Here is a 17,025-nt window from a genome sequence, read left to right as displayed (position 1 = left end):
AAAATCATAAATTGACTGTTTTTCTTGCTACTTAATTATGGCATTGTCATGTCAGCAAAGATTTCTAAAGGGTCCCGTCAAAAAATCATCTTTTTCTATCAAAATGTGCAGTTTCTTTGAAATTAGACATGATCCAAAATTTTATCTTGTCAGAAAATTGAAGGCCCTACCAAATGAAATCCTGAATTTCCGCCATTGCCAGAGGTCCACTATACCCAGGCTCTTTTTCAGGTCTTCATTAAGTCGTAATAGGGTGTGCTGGGTGCTTTTCATAACATATTATATTTCATAACAGATTTGATTAAACATAATTCCCTAAAATATTTTTTAAGGTGAGGGGAGCACACTTTTTAGTCTACTGTATAGTTCTCTCTATTAGTTGTGTCAACTTTTGTTAAAGCAGGGCACATATCAGCCGTTTTCATAAGAAAGGGAACGTTTTGTTGAAAAGCGAGCGATTTGATGCCAGGCGTGTTTTTATGTTCTTCTAAATCATTCGAAAATTACGCCTAAAAGTGTATTCTTTTGGAAGAACAGGGTGTAGCAAGTTCTTCCCCGAGTCTCAAGTTTCAAGGAATGAGAAGATTTATCCACGATTATTCGTCAGGATCAATTCAGTAGTTCAACCAAACATGAAATGGTATTTCTAACCCCATAGAGATTCTACTGAGTTCCTGTATGAATGATTTCAAAATTCTCGTTCAAAGTTACATTGAATTAGTTTTCGATAGCCACCCACATCCTCGCTTTTTGGCCGTTAGATCTTTCGATTGCAAACAAGTAAACTATAATAATTTTTGGGTGGTTAACATGAACCCAGTGGAAAAAGACAACCTTCTATTACTTGTATTTCTTGTATTGATTTTTTCACAAGCAGATTTAATAAAGTATTTGATAAATAATATAGTATACAAAGTCTAGTATGAAAGCATTATTTATTCTCAAATTCACCTGTTCTTCAGTGCGTTGCACTCGTTCTTGGAATTGACTGCACTTTTCCCTTCCGTCTCCTAAACTCTTTTCGCTCTCGAATGTTCTTAGACGATCTCTTGGGCGTCGACTTCCAAAAGCAGCACGCACAACCATCGATATCACCATCAGAGTCCACAGACTGACTGATATTCTCGTTGGCAATCCTGTCAGAAGCATCCTCTGTTTCGACTTTCTCTGTTATAGCAATATCGTACTTTCGTCTCGTATGCTCCAAAGGTTCTTGCTGTGTGAGATTTTCGCTGGAACCTCGTTTTGAGGTCAATAGAGACCTAGCGGTTTGCACATCCTGATCATTGCGGAAAGGTCGCTCGGATACGAGAATAATCATTGTGTCGGACATCCCTGCGTGAACGTCGTTGCAGCTAATGCTTAAAGAAAACTAATGACAAGTTAAACCAAGAACCTCTTATAAAGACAAGCGTTACATAAGAACTTTGGGTGTGTCACTAATATCCTGAAATAACATGTGTTCTGGCTCGAATCTGCGTCGTCTCGGGAGTTCCCAATTAATGCCTTTATCAAAGAAAAGAGCATTGCAGGAGACTTGGCACGCTAACTGCTTTTCAGAGTATTTGATTCTCAGCACTATTCAAGTTTTCGATTTAATTGCCTAATTACTAACAACCTATAACTGGTTAACATCTGAAACACGTCAGAAAGAATCTTGGTTGGTGCAAATATAACAGTCCATTCACGTTTTGAGAACCAGTCCACCCTAGTTTCTTTCTCACGTGGACCGTCTCACTTTCGCAACTCTTCTGTTGAACTAGGGCCACTTTCGTAATAAGTTGGACATCAAGCGAACCGAAAACGTGACTTCGTGTTGATGATCACCGCCAATTCCGGGACAACATGCAAAGCACCGTGGGTTGGGACTGGCCATCGCACTACAACTTTTCCATGTCACTAATACATCAAATACTACCAAAATACTACTAATACTACCAAAATATTGAAAGCATGTGTAATCATAAAGGAATATTTTATAGGGAATTGAGTTTCACATCTGATATAGGGAAGCCTCTCATGGAAACTTCCATGCAAATGACAAAAGACGTCATCTGAAAAATCCTTTCCTTACGTCATAACCTTGCACAAGAACCGATGGGGAAACACTCTCACAAAGAACGTATGAGATGTCTACGAAAACAAGCCAAATTTCAGGGAGCTTTGATAAAGCTATAGGATTTCCACCAAGGCTATACGAGTGATTTGCCCTAGCCCCTCGAAAAAACCCTTCCTAATACAGACCCCTCAAATCTCAGTATGCGCTCAGTACTACAGGTGACCATAAAAATGGGGGTTTCACTGCACACATTCATGCTGTCTCGTTAAAAGTAATTCAGTTTCTGTTGATTGTGGTATATGCTTCGATTATAAGAACAACATCTCTCTCAGAGACGGCGCGCACGAAATTGAACCTGGAAGGGCTAAGAATCAAGTTAAGTGACAGGAGGAACCACCATGTTTGGGTCCGATGCGAAAAAATTTTTTTAAATTAAGCCTTCTAGAACGGCTAAAAATGCATCTCTCAGACTAAAACTTATCAAATTACTATACTGCTCATATAAGACAATTTGACGATTCTCAGAAAATATTGATTATTGATTTTTAACAAAAATTTGGGAGGGGAGGAGTCATGCTAAAACTCTAGTGACAAACGTTGGGGAAAGAAAGAAAATTTGACCTTTGGTTAAGGTTCACCTCGATGTGAATAGCAATAAGCTGTTGTATTGATTGAGAGAATTTTTTTTCAGCCCTTCATTGTTCTAATTTATATCTTTTTTGATTTGTTTTATTTCTTGCTACTACAAAGCAATAGTATATATTTGATAGAATGAAAGTTTCCAGCAATACATCTATTCATTAGAGGCCATTAGATTTTTCCCCCGTTATTCTCCTTGGGAGGCTGATTAGACTATTCTCCCGTTAGATTTCTTGCCTCTTCCAATGAAGAATTTGTTGTGGTTTTACCACCCATGGGTAAGCCAGCAATGACCCAGGGTTACAAAATAATAAACACAGTCTGATCTTTATAATTAACTCAAATTGGATATGCTAACTGCCGATTGTTTCACTGTAGTAATTAAAGGCAGGGACTATTCATCATAAACTTGCAACACCGCCAAATATATCAATGATCTACAAATAGGCCCTGATCTATGATATTCAGTTATCTTTCAACCTTCACAGTACAATGCCAAAAACTCTCTTTGAAAAAGGTTTTAGCGTTCCAAAGGGTATGGTTCCAGGGCTGTAGAAGAGGAAGGCTCAGGAGGGCTCAACTCCCCTTCTAATTTTCGAAGGGGGGCTGGGCCCCCTCCACTACAGCCTCTAGTCTATATCAAATGATTTCATTGGAAACTCAGTAAGGCGTTATTCACAGTAAAAGTTGGCTCACTAGATGGAATACAGTGTGAATATTAAATGGAAAGCAACTATCAAATGACAGCATGGCATTTTAAGTTAAGCCATAAAAATGGAGATTTTATTGATACTATGGGAAACAGAAATAGTCAAAAGTCGTTGTAACACGTTTGTTATATTTAAGCTATGTATATTATGGTTGTTACAAATAATTTCTATCTTTTTTGCCTGGAATACATTATCATTATTTTTATCGCGATTTTTATCACTAGATGCAAAACTGATACTTAGTTTGTTAGAACATGTTCGTCCTCTTTAGCTTTTCAGACATAGCATATGCATTTGTTTCTGATTTTTCATTTTAATCCAACTATAAAAAGCCAAGAATGTCATGTTTTTTCCTTAAAGTTTTAAGACACCCTCCCCTCCAAATCCGTATGATGCTTCGTGAAAAATGACTTAGGATAACAACATCTGAAGGAAATCCATCACGTCAAGTGATTGGTGAGATCCAATTCAACGCATTAAAGAAAAGACTCGCTTACTAGGTATCGAGAAACGCAACAAACAGAGATGAACTAGAAGAAATGAAACGCTTAATCCTGATTAACCCTTCATTGTTGGAAGATAAAATCATGATTCGCAATGCATGTACATATGTAAGCACTGTATTCACTCGCTTTTATCTTTTATTCTATTTCCTAAACAAGAACCAGGAACCGCTAACCCAGAGCAGGATCATAAGTTTGATCCCCCATAATGTCAGTTTGAAAAGTCGAAATTAATCATCCACCCATCATCATTTATCGATTTTTGTAGAAATGTGTGAAACATGCTGGCACTTCAAATTCTGGTTGCATATAGATCTGTTCATGTATGTAAAAGCCTTGTGAAAGGAGGGTTGCTAAGACAATATGTTGGTCTCTGCTGATATCAAGAGGATTGAATTTGGGGTGCCACAAGGACCCTTTTTAAGTGCACTGCTTTGCCTACAAATGGCATGATATTGGGCCAAAAAACACAAGGAGAGCTATTGGAAGCCATGCCATTGCATATCATACATGCTACTGCATACTCTAAACTTCATGGAGCACATGCTTCTCAGCACTGAAAGTGTTTACAAGGAAATACGTTGCCGCAAAAAACGTTCGCAACAGAAAGCCTTATGAGTTGTTGGATTTTTTAGCAAGTATAGAATTATTGATCAGAATAGCGTCGAAGACCTTCGGTTTGCCAACTGAATATCCATAAGGTATTTAGCAAAGAAAGATGCTACAGCACAAAGACAAGTGACTCAGTACCATACCAAGGTGTGGGTTTTGGAGATTGACCGTGGCGCACCCTTCGCGAAATGGCCGTGGGTGAGCAAAGAGAAACGGCAATGGGAAAGAAATAATGCAGGCATCGGGGAATTTAGTGCGTCGTAAGCACCTTCGGGAATTTTATGGGAATTTGAAACATTTTAAACCGGCAAACTAACGTTGGAATTAAGGGTTGACAAATAGACACAAATCAATAGGACAGGATAAGCGACATTCAGTGAAGCAATACTCCTCAGAACAGGATAGGTCTTGCAAGATGAAACTCTGTTTTCCATGTTTAATATGCTTGATAATGTTCAAAGGTTAGCCTTAATTCAGCATAGGGGCATTTTGTTTTCAAAGGTGTGATCAGGTTAATTTTTCCACTGTTTAAACAAACTATTTCAATTAGCTACAAGAATTTTAAACTGTTTGCTTGCTAACAGGAGTATAGAAGCTTTTATTTACTTTTTGGACACGTTCCATCCTAGATATGATGCGTGTTCTTCCAACGAGATATCAACATTAAAGCGTAGGAGGTTAATAAAAGAAATACTATGATCGATGTGGTAATTTGTGTACCCAATACAAAAGAAATAAAACTGGTATTGATTTATATTAAAGAAACTACTCACAACTAAACCAATGTCAGCTTACAGTGGCGTTACGCACGGTGTGCACCTTTAAGGACAAAACTAAGGGCTCCAAAACATTTGGCCTCCCCCCCCTGAAGGGGCCCCCAAGAAATATATAGATAAATGATGTCAATTAAGCTTTTCTGTAATGCACATCTATATCGGTTTAAAATTTTGTACTTAATTTACCAGAATATCACTGATATCTAAAATCTAATTGATTTCCTAAATTAAGCAGTTTGAAAATGTTTATCTTTCAAGTCTAAATTTATATTTTCGTTGTCAAGTCACTGCTTCCAAACTTTCCAGCGTTGCAAGCCACACCAATAGGGGGCAAGAGGGGCCGTGATCCCAGGCACCGTGGAGCGTTGAGAAAAGTGGGGGGTCTAAAACAAGTGGGGGGCTAAAACCGTATAAAAAGAGGCTTTTCCGGTAGTTTGAAACTTTGCATTTTTTGCAAAAAGTGGGGGGGGCTAAAGCCTCCCAGCCCCCCTTGTTCCACGGGGCCTGGACCCCGCATTTCAAAGCATGATGCACAACAAATCGATCCCCATCACATCAGATATTATGTAAGGGAGACTCGCGGTCTACGGTCGAGGCAATTGGTCAAGGACCACACAGTTTTAGAACTTCGATTGGCAGAATCTGTAATTCCTTTGTGTATTTGCTTGTTACCGTGGAAATGATTTTAGCGAACGACGCTAAAAACCCCGCAAAAATCTGAATAATACTAACATCCTTTTCAAGCAAAGATAAATGCTTTGGAAATCTTGAATCCTTTTGTTGCATGGCAAACCCAAAACTGAAAAGATAGTGCATGTAATACTGTTATTATTGCTTCACATGTCAACAATGTATGCGTAACAACTTGAACAAATTGCTTTTCTTTGTTGCCGTTTTGAGGTTGTGTATAATCTCTCCCACCCCCACAGATAAAGCATCAGTGGACTTTTTTGCGGGCAGTGCGTGGATAAGAATGCATTGGAAGGGCACTAAGAGGGCGTCTGCGTGACAATGTGTTCTAGAACCGGGATAAGATTAGATCGGGCAGCTTTCTAGTCTACCTATTCCAAAAATACCTCTAGAAACTAATTGAAGACAACTTGCATATGCACAATTACAAAAGGTCCTTGGAAAAAAATGTCTCTACCATCTGATATCAGCCCATGTCAGGACAAACCCGATGCCATAAAAATAACCCCACTATCACTTTAACCAACCCTTTTTTCTGTAAAGACTATAGATTGGGGGCAGGGATTACTGTGACTAGTGTGCATAAAATGTTTTGGCTGAATTCTGTTATCACATTGGATCTAAGGGTAGGGAAAAGTAAGCCCAAATTTCGTATTTCGAAATTTCAAATTACAAGCAAACTTCGAAAGCCCAGCTCGTCACCTCTGTGTATCTGTGTATTCTATTCATTAACGGCCAATTGCCTATGCATACACCAGTTTTAGCAAGATCCCTAATAGCGCAAGCTTTGCAGTTCAGAGTTTTGAATCTTTGCGAAAGGTGTCATAGTTCTCTGTGAAAGGCAGGGGATGCTAAGAGAGAGCATCAGTAGTCCTTTTGCTTCTTTTGGTAGCTTCACGCCCCTTCCTTCCATAAAGCTTCTCCTCTAATTATACCCCCTCCTTATATTAGTAAGATAGGGAGCTTTTTTAGAGCTCATCGCAGACACTTAAATCCTTAAGATATTTTCTGGAAGCATCAAAATTTTCTTATAAGAAAAACAGATAGAAAAGGCAGGAGATGATGCTGGATGCTGGGAGAGAGCATCAGTAGTCCTTTGGCTTCTTTTGGTAGCTTCACGCCCCTTCTTTCCATAAAGCGTTTCTTCTCAATATACCCCCTCCTTATATTAGTAAGATAGGGAGCTTTTTTAGAGCTCATCGCAGGCACTTAAATCCTTAAGATATTGTCTGGAAGCATCAAAATTTTCTTATAAGAAAAACAGATAGAAAAGGCAGGAGATCATGTCTTTTTGAATTCATTCAGATTTTAAATGCCCCTAAAATTCAGAAGAAGATATTAAAGCTAACGCCAACCCTACAAAATCATTTGGAAAGTATTCGCGTTTCCCCGTGTCACTCCCGGCCATCTTTCTCTCTCTCACTCTTTTTCTCAACCTGGAACGTGGAGTTTTATTAGCAGTTGTGGTTGCCTCTTGTTTTGGTTTCACGCGAAAATTACATAAAAAGGATCATATCAGATCTTCGCTATCCCCACAGTGAGTAATCACGCCCTCACGTAGAAATACCCTCAAAGCCCATCCCTTGCTCTCCGTGCTTTATTGTTTTCACTTTCAGAACAAAAAGCGCCCACACAAACAACCGGCCTCCGTTTGAGCTTAAATATAAGTGTTGCTACCATACCATAAAAAGCCAAAACAACCGACTGCTCGCTGAGCTCCTTGCGACTTTGACTGAAGACGAATCCAGAACAGAGAGCAAGCGAAAAAGGCGCTGTTCCATTTCGCAAGATGAAGCTCGTTACCGTCGGCTTCCTTCTCTCCTTCGTGGGGTATTGCCTCGGCGACTGTTATATGCATTTTCCAAGAGGTTCAAACAATCGACTGAACGAAAAATCAGCAAACCGAAGAAACGCAAACAGAGTTTTTGATTCCCAAGTAAGTATTCTACTTTTACGAGACTATACAGCAGCAGGAAGATTCCCTTCGAAGAACCATTAACTTACATGTAACTTTTTATCGTTAACTGCCATAAAAATGATTTTTAGCTAAATAGATGTTCGAAATTCTTATTTCAACTCCAAGTGCACGGGTAAAAAGATCATGAGTAAAAAGATCTCTTTAACGAAAAAATCCGCAGTACTAAGAGAATTTAAGCTAAGCGAGGCAGAGAGCATTCTTTAAGATGCTGCAACAGCAGTTTCTGAATTTAACAATATTCATTTTTGCTTTGTGTTCTTTCAATCTTTGTGTTTCTTAGTATTTTGTCTATTTCCGCTCAACCGTGGCAAAGGTAGGTCCTAGGTTTGCTTTCACTTGCATTCTCAATCTCAAGGTATTTCATGCTCAAGGGGCATGATCATTGGCAGTGAAAAGGCACAATCGTTAGCTTATCCATTAAAATAAAATCTCTGTACACACCTAGCAAATCGTATCAGTACACAGGTACCGCGGATCAGGGGGGGGGGCTGGGGGGGCTTAAGCCCAATATTTAGTACTAAACTACCAGTAAAGCCTCTTTTTATAAGGTTTTAGCCCCCCCCCACTTTTTTAGACCCCCCACTTTTCTCAACGCTCCGCGGTGCCTGGTACACACCTGTCATTCTGAGTAGCATAATTTATATACGAAATTCTCTTCTACTCAAAATCTGCTATCTATATATTCAAAGAACGCGAAAGCCTTCCCTGTGCAGTATTGTCAAGCTGTTTTTTCTGGATTTTCTTAAAGCCAGAAAGCAATTCGGTCTTTTAGGTGGTATAAACATCGAAGAGGGGGGGGGGGGGAAGGGGTGTAAAGGTGTAAACGGGTGACTTTACCGACCAAACTGAACTTTTGCTAATCAATGTATAACTTATCTTAAAGTTACTTATTGTGAATTTTAACTGTTTTATCAATATAATCTTGTCAATTACGAGCAAATGAGATCCTTCCACATGCTATCAAGATACGCATCCACCGACAATCTATAACATTTACCGACCATCCGAAAAAATTACCGACCAACTTTCCAAAAGTGGGGGGTGTACAACTCCCCCCCCCTCCCCCCACACCCCGCTAGTCTAGATACGCCCCTGGGTATATATAGCTAGTGCCAACTGATGTTGAACTGTCTCAAACGATGACTATCTCTAACAATTTTTTATTGTCATTCCCTAGAGATACCCTCTCGGGGCATTGGAGTTCCCTAAATGATATGCCTTTTGTTAAATGTTTTCAATAATTATTTATAATCGATACAATAGGGATTTGTACAAACAAACCTCATTCGAATAGTTGCATTTCCTTAAAATAATAATGTTTTCAATTTGCAGCCCTTTTTTTAATCCTCGTTGTTGATCTTCTAAACACAATCCTTACAATTCAATATGTCAGTTCTAGCATGATTACAGTTTGTGCCCCAAGCCTTTCCACATCCCACGTAGATCCATATTAGTAGATCCATATTAGCAGATCTTCTTTGTTTGTCATAAAACATAACAAAATGCTACTGAATCAAAACAGCTTTTGTGTTCGCCTAAATCATCTCCCACTCTATTTAAGAACTCCCTCCATCCCACGTTTCACGGTTAGTCATCCAGCATAATAGACAGAAGGTTTTGCAAATTTTAAACGGCTGTAGAAAAGACTCCAGCAGCTAGCTGCTCTGGAAAGTATTGTAAAATTGCAAAATACTTTTGCCGACTGCCTTGTTGAATCGCTGCTCGTATTTTATATCTTCATACTTGAAAATGGCTTTGAAAAAAGTAAACATTTTAAATTAGCTGAAAGCTTTTTCTAAGCCATTTTCAAGTTCTGTACCGCCAGAAAACTGTTCATATCTTCATACTTTGTTGCCATCTTTTAAATCTCGTTTGATGATTTTTAGAGTAAAGCTGTTTAAGTTAATTGAATGTATTGCGATCGCTATGATGTCGGGGCTGTATGTTGCGAAGTATCATAAATTCTGTTGCGATTGTTATCATACAAGGTCATAAGCTTTGATTGCTCTCTAAATTCTTAAACAATTCTAGAACAACAACAGAGGTGGGTACAATGTTGGAGACAAGACTGACAGAGCATTTACCGTCGAGAGCCAACAATACCATGAGGTAATTTCAAGAAGCTTATCTAAAATGTTTGCTTTTGCTATAAGAATCTTTTTGTCCCCCTCATAGTGTTCCCTTTATAGGCCTTTATATGACTTTACAGAAATTCGACCTTCAATCAAAATCAAACTAGCTAGTGTTGGCCTATTGGTTAGACAATAAGCCAATCAGCATACTGCTTTGTTTGCTTAGAATGAACAGACTGTTGGGTATGTAATGATAAGACAGGCCCCGCGGAGCAGGGCTGGGGGGGGCTTTAGCTCCCTACTTTTTACAAAAAGTGCCAAATATTAAGTAATAAACTAACAGTAAAGCCTCTTTTTATACGATTTTAGCCCCCCCCCTCCGCTTTTTTAGACCCCTTCCCTACTTACCTCAACGCTCTGCGGTGCCTGTAAAAAGACGATGACCTTAATTGTATTGCAAATCATTTGTACCATTGTGTATCATAACTGCAAAAGATTATAGGTGTCTAAGAATTCCAAAAAGCCTTATAATAAAAAGCACCACTTTGGCAAAGACATATAATTGTCAACGATAAAGAATACGTTAGATAAATTCCATTCACTCGGCATCGTTGGTAAGGTCCTTTGATTTACATCTGCATCAATCCTTATATTCCATCTGCTGCTTGCAATGTGGTATAGTTGATCCTTCATTCGCTGTTTTAGACATTTTTCACAAGCAGTGCTCAATCAAGACTGCCTTCAGGTAATGGCAAGAGCTTCTTGGACATAGAATGGACAAATCAACATGGATGCGGTGGAAACGAAGACACAGACCCACATAAACTTAACTGCAACATGGTCATCCAGTATCTTTGTCAGCAGGATAACTCGTTACCGGCTGGACACAGGCTCAAACTACGCAATGGGCGCACGACAGCTACTCCTAACTTCAGAGGGGGACGAGCCAACGAGAGAATGGCCACAACACTCAATAGAATGAACGGAGACTTGGACCCTAATAGAGTGCTCCATGAACAATGGGCCTGGTACGACAAATGTAGCCGAAGAGACAGAAACTACGGTGAGAAGCTCGTTGTTTTTGATGATATACACGGAGTAGAACCGTCCTGTTCTCTAGGCCAAATGACATAACGTATCTCAATCTCTATGACATAACGGTAAACAATAGTTTTCGAAATACTGCTTATGCCATTGCCATCCCGCTGCATTTTGTGACTTTGCAAGAAACGTTGTTAAAATGTTTGAGCGATGTTGTCATAAAATCATTTTCTAAAATTCGCTTATTTGGGCCATATTACCTTGAAATAGTCAGACACCGCGGAGCGTTGAGAAAAGTAGGGGGTCTAAAAAAGAGGGGGGGGGCTAAAACCGTATAAAAAGAGGCTTTTCTGATAGTTTGATACTTTATACTTTATACTGGTAGCCCCCCAGCCCCCCCCCTACACCTCGGTGCCTGGAAATAGTGTGCAAAATCATTAAACAAGTTAGTTTTTTGGCTGAGATGTGATCATCTAGGCATTAGTTTTTTCCCATCAAATATTTTCTGTTTCCCATAAAATTTATGAATCAGAGCAACTCAATGATAATTTTTTGGCAAAATTCAGTCGCTAGATCTCAGACAATTTACGAAAAGATTTGAACCGATTTTGAAATTAGTTGTTCTATTAGATTATGCGATCAATTGTCAAATATCGTAAAAAGAGATTTTTCACAATATCGTAACTTTTTCACGATGTAGAACTTATCAGAAGATGGACAAGGCCCTGACATTTTATGCTCATCTTACAAATTTAAACGTTTATCATTTCTGTTTATCACATTTATTGTTGTCTTTATCAACGAAGGATTGTTCACCGCTGACCAGAATGTTCGTAAAGGATCAGCAAGATTTACAAGGCAGAATCGAAATGGAAACAGGAGGGGGTATGAATGCCCAGAAGAGCGAGATTATTACCCATATTGGCACCCCACAGAGTGGAAGGACATTGCAGTTCTTGCAGAGAATTCATCAAGATGCTCCTTCTACCAGAGTGAAAGTTTCAACGTCAGGCCTCGACGTGAGTTTTTTAAAGTTTGATATCTAGAATTAATTTCTAAATAAGTGCAATTTTCTCAAAACTAGCATGCAAGATGTTGTAAGTATGACGATCTACCTTGAACAATCGATTCATATTTACGATTGCAGATGAGTGCATTGAGAAAGACTCTACTGGTCAGTACATGTTGTCTTCTAAATACAACAACCAGAAGGAATGCGAAAGCAAAGGTGGCGAATGGCTGGATTTTTACAACTTTCTTGAACGTGCTCCACAACACACAACCGAGGCAGCTTGCCAAGCAGCCTCCGGGAATGGGGTTAAATACATTTGGGGCCGTACACTGTTCTTTCCACAGAAGAAGGAATGTCTTGTCGCTCTCCCTCCACCAGACTGCAAGGAGGCAATGTGGTCCCGTGTTAATCATCTTGGTAATGGAAGAGGAGGCCAGCCATTGAGTTACCGCTGGACCATACCCCATTTCCCTTCAGGGGATAAGCAGAGATGTGTGTTACGAATAAGGTTGGTGAATTTTTATCAAATTTTATTTGGAACTATTCGTAATTTGTTTTTTTGTAAAGAATGAATAATAGTATCGTGTGATTTACATAGCAAAAAGATAATTTTTCTTACGATTGGTTCGCAGGTACAACATTTCAACAGATGATTACGACCCTATCAAGACTGATTCGAGATTTAACCGAGACCCGTAAGTGATTCCAATGATCTTAATCGATATGGAACAGTTTATATTAAAGACTGGAGTTCTAGAGGTCGAGAGAATGGGGTTGGCTTGTAATTTTGTAATTTAGCTGGCAGAAGGGATTTACCTTTGGGCCTATCTCTTGGCATGACAAATCTTTGTAAAGTGGTACCCAGGTGCCACAAACTGCCAAAGGGTGGATACGTGGGAGTGATTGCATGTCAGAAATAAATATGCAAAAATGGCCAAGGAATGCACTAAGATTGTACCTCTTCACGGCACCATTGCTTTGAATGAGCAAATAAAATGTCTTTGGCAATTACCTACCCTGGGTACCAGACCCACTATATATTTTATATATAGTGAGTCTGGTACCCAGGGTAGCAATTACCAAAACTCTGCTTACCATCTAAAACAGTCCCTCGTGGTTATTAAGCCAGACTGAGAGAGATTCTAAGTGGGTGGGAAACTTGATGAAATAGCTTTTTCAGCCCCCTCTATAAACTAAAGAGTAATAACTGCCTGTTCAACTGCTCAAGTCTTGATGTAAATTCTAAATTCACAATTGTCTTCTATTTCAGAAGCAAAGGTGTTTTCTCCCCAGTCGAGAACAACCCCACAGTTAACGTTGGTGGAAGCAACTCCCCACTTCGCCTTGCCATTAATACTGCTCAATATGGCCGCACGTTCCAGGATCGCACCCATATATTCATGTTGGAAAAACGTCCGTCGTCAAGCCTTGATTCAAAAACAATATATAATATGGGTGTCCGTGGAAAACGAGGCAACATTGTGCAGACATTTCCAGCAGTAGAGTATGATTTCTTCCCAACGAATCTGACATTGAAAAGAGGAGAACTGGTACATATCCAGTGGACTGGGTCAAATTCACACAATAATGGGGCGCCTGGAGGAGATGGACAGACTGGTGATGCCGGCGAAGGAACTGGAGGTATGCAGTCATGTATAGTTGAGGGCAGGGCGTGAAAGGGGACAGTCCTTAATTTTGATTCTCTATGTCGCAGTTCAAAGGTTAACATAGTTTCCGTATAAATAGCGTTATTCGAGAGAGGTGTCTAGGTAGCATTATTCTAGCCAAGATTATTGGACTGGCTAGCAAATCGCAGTCTTTTCGAAAAAATACACTCCCCACCCCCCCCCCCTCCCCAGGGGCAATTTTGGCATACCAATTTCTACTCATTTCAGTTGCTGAAGGGTTTTGATAACATTATTGGGGTACTACTGCAATTTTTATTAATTTTTACTTCAGTCCGCTGACCTTATGGCCAGGATTGTAGGCCTAAACCAATCAACGTTCAAGTCATCATCATCATCATTACATCTACATTTAACAACCCTTTTGGGTCATACAAATGTCTGCCCAGTCAACTACAACGTTAAAATTTACTGAGGTGATTTCGACATAGGTTGTAAAAGGTATCCGAATTTGCCTGCATCACAATACTGTCTGGCAAGCTATTCCATACAGAAACGATTGAATAAAAAAATGAAAACCTAACAGCATCAACCCTTCCGAATTTAGGCATGATCTTCAATGAGTTAGAGTTCCTTGTCATTGAACAAGTTGCAGGGGCTTGTAGCTTGTAACTTGATCACAACCAATCAAATTACAGAACAGCTAGATTCATGTCACCATTTTATCAGCAGTTTTGACAATCGCAGGACCTTTAAAAAAGCAGAGAATCTTTCCTCGATCATCAATTGTAATCATTTATTACAAACTTAAACTCAAGATAAACAGTACTCTACTAGAAGAAATAATGGCCTTCCTTAAACAACACCTCAACACGTGTTGCTTAAAAATATTTGAAAAAAGAAAATTAATATCTTTTGAAAAGTCTCTTTTGAGTCTCATAGGAAAAAAACTCCCTTCTTTCGTGGTTTATTATAGATATGATAAACGAAGGATGTAATCCACTGTGCGCATATCAAATTGACAGGGTGTTTTCTTTCATCTTGATGCTGTAAAATGCTTACTTTCAAATTGCCACGGAAAACTTTGTAGTGCATTCTTTTGAGTCGTTCGAAAATGTCTGTGATCAACTAAAAAGTCATTCTTTTTCTGGTACAAAATTTAAAAATGGCTTTGAAAAAAGCAAACATTTTAGAACATTCTTACGCTTTTCATCTGATACTCTTCAGAGTATAAAACGTCAGAACATAGATCGACAACTCTGCGCTAGGAAATATTCATAAACAGTTATGGATTGAAATAGGTTAATCAGAAACCTACACTGAAGGCGCCGCAGAGCGTTGAGAAAAGTGTGGGTCTAGAAAAAGTGGTGGGGGCTAAAACAGAATTAAAAAAGGCTTTTCTGGCGGCTCATTTCTGAAAATGTTTGCATTTTTTCAAAAAGGGAGGGGCTAGAGTGCCCCCAGCCCAGGCTCAGCAGTGCCTGCATTGATAGGAAATTTTACCTTCAAATGTAATCAGTAATTTTTTTAAAAAATTTATCAATGAAATGTGTTCTGTATGTGCAGCAGTAGCTAATGATAAGTTTGTTTTTACAGGAACTGACCGTAGCAACCTTGTCGAAGTCAAGGATCTCAACAACAATTTCCCTCTTCCTTTTGAAAACACACAAATGTTCAAAAACGCCAAAGTGCATTGGTCAGCTTATGCCGATGCCAACTTCTTGAAAAGACTGAATGACGAGGATATTGCAGTCACTTTTGCAAGTTCCGGGTATTATCGATGCGTAAAGAACGCTGTCTGTGGTAGAGAGTCTGTTGAGGGAAAAACGCAGATGAATAATTTGCTGAACAACGCACCAGCCTCGTTTGGAGGGATGCTTATTGAATTCTCAAAGGGCAAATACCACTACATTTGCACCAGAAACAACAGTTTTACTAACAGAAGCCAAAAAGGGACACTCGAAGTTGAATAGTGTTTCTTGAAGAGTGGGCATGATTGGACAATTTGTTGCCTTTAAATATTTACACGTTATTTTGCATGGTTCTCAATTTTATGTAGAAACATTCCCTTTTCGGGTGCCTTGAATCCTTCTGTTATGCCTAGAATGTTACTGAGGGTACTGGGCCTTAAACGACAATGAACTAGGCAATATTAGTGCTACTCACTACAATCAAAACTGTTTGCATTAATTTATCTTTTAATCTTTTATATCATCAGTTGAAGTAATGCACTCAAACAGTAGCCATTAGACTTGTGTTATCTTTCTCTGTATTTACTTAGTTTCACGGCCATATTTTAAAACGGCGTCAATTTTTAACTTTACCAACCAGTTCCGCGAAAATTCTTAATTCATTCAAAAGGCCATTTGATGTTATAGTTTTAGAAATAAATTTTACTGTTCTATTCAGGAATGAGTCTCAACGTGTCTCGTCAAGCTCAAATGTATCATTAGGACACTGGGAGAGATAGGAGCAGAAAGCTTGACTATATCAAGGGCCAGACCAATCTCTAACTATTGCGCTCAAGGAAAGGGAGGGGGAGGGGGATTTCTAAGTCCCATTTACCGGATGAACTATCCTTTTTTTGCCGACATGTTTGGAAATTTACTGACTAAGCACCAATAGATTGCTAAAAACTCCCCGTTCTTGCAATGGGGTGTCACACCCCGACCACCCCCTGTAGTGACGGGCCTGTTAAGGGCAGAGGCTTGGGATGCTCAGCTCATCTCTTTGACTTTTAAAATGTATCTGTTTTCAATAAAATTCATACCAGCATCCCGCTTTTCATCCACTTACTCTTGCTTAGGATCAAGGACAGTTTTCCCCTCTGTAAAATGGAAAAGTACAAAATTAACACGAGGCTACCTTCTTTTGTTCAAGCTTCCCTTGTAGAAACTGCTTCACTAAATACGGTGCATCTTCAAGAGAGCTTTTTTCTGCATCTTTTTTCATAAGAAAGTAGGTGGGGCTATATACAATATTGAGGAAAGGTGTGAAAAATGGAACATTTTTAAATCAACAAGTATGCCACCCATTTCATTGGAATACTGTTTGCACCAATTCCAATATAATTTCGGAATCGTGCCAGATTTTTTGAGCCCATTTTGACTTTGTCTATGATACCTGTGATCAATTGGGCTACTTTACTTGGGAACTATTACTTATGAAAAATTGAGGCGGAAAAATTTCAAAGACAAAGAAATATTGCTCTTCCATGCTGGTCGGAATGAAAGATTTTTCAGAACCCCGTATTTGCATACATCTGAATGATGTTTTCTAACAAATCTATATAAATTATTTCACGGCCT

The 17,025-nt window shown here is 39.1% G+C and overlaps 1 protein-coding gene across 1 annotated transcript; it reads left to right on the top strand.

Annotated features, from left to right (window-relative positions):
• Positions 1 to 7,659: 7,659 nt before the first annotated feature.
• LOC135692961 (protein DD3-3) lies at positions 7,660 to 15,968 on the top strand. The gene is made up of 8 exons (XM_065211326.2): positions 7,660 to 7,925; positions 9,999 to 10,076; positions 10,745 to 11,102; positions 11,887 to 12,099; positions 12,228 to 12,600; positions 12,725 to 12,787; positions 13,363 to 13,733; positions 15,314 to 15,968. The coding sequence occupies exons 1-8, from the start codon at positions 7,779 to 7,781 to the stop codon at positions 15,688 to 15,690; spliced, it is 1,980 nt and encodes a 659-aa protein (XP_065067398.2). The 5' UTR covers positions 7,660 to 7,778; the 3' UTR covers positions 15,691 to 15,968.
• Positions 15,969 to 17,025: the final 1,057 nt, after the last annotated feature.

Source organism: Rhopilema esculentum, chromosome 3 (assembly GCF_057945365.1).
Source record: "Rhopilema esculentum isolate cy_ngs chromosome 3, ASM5794536v1, whole genome shotgun sequence".
NCBI lineage: Eukaryota > Metazoa > Cnidaria > Scyphozoa > Rhizostomeae > Rhizostomatidae > Rhopilema > Rhopilema esculentum.
Note: the sequence above shows the minus strand (reverse complement) of the source record. Positions and strands in the feature narration are given on the sequence as shown.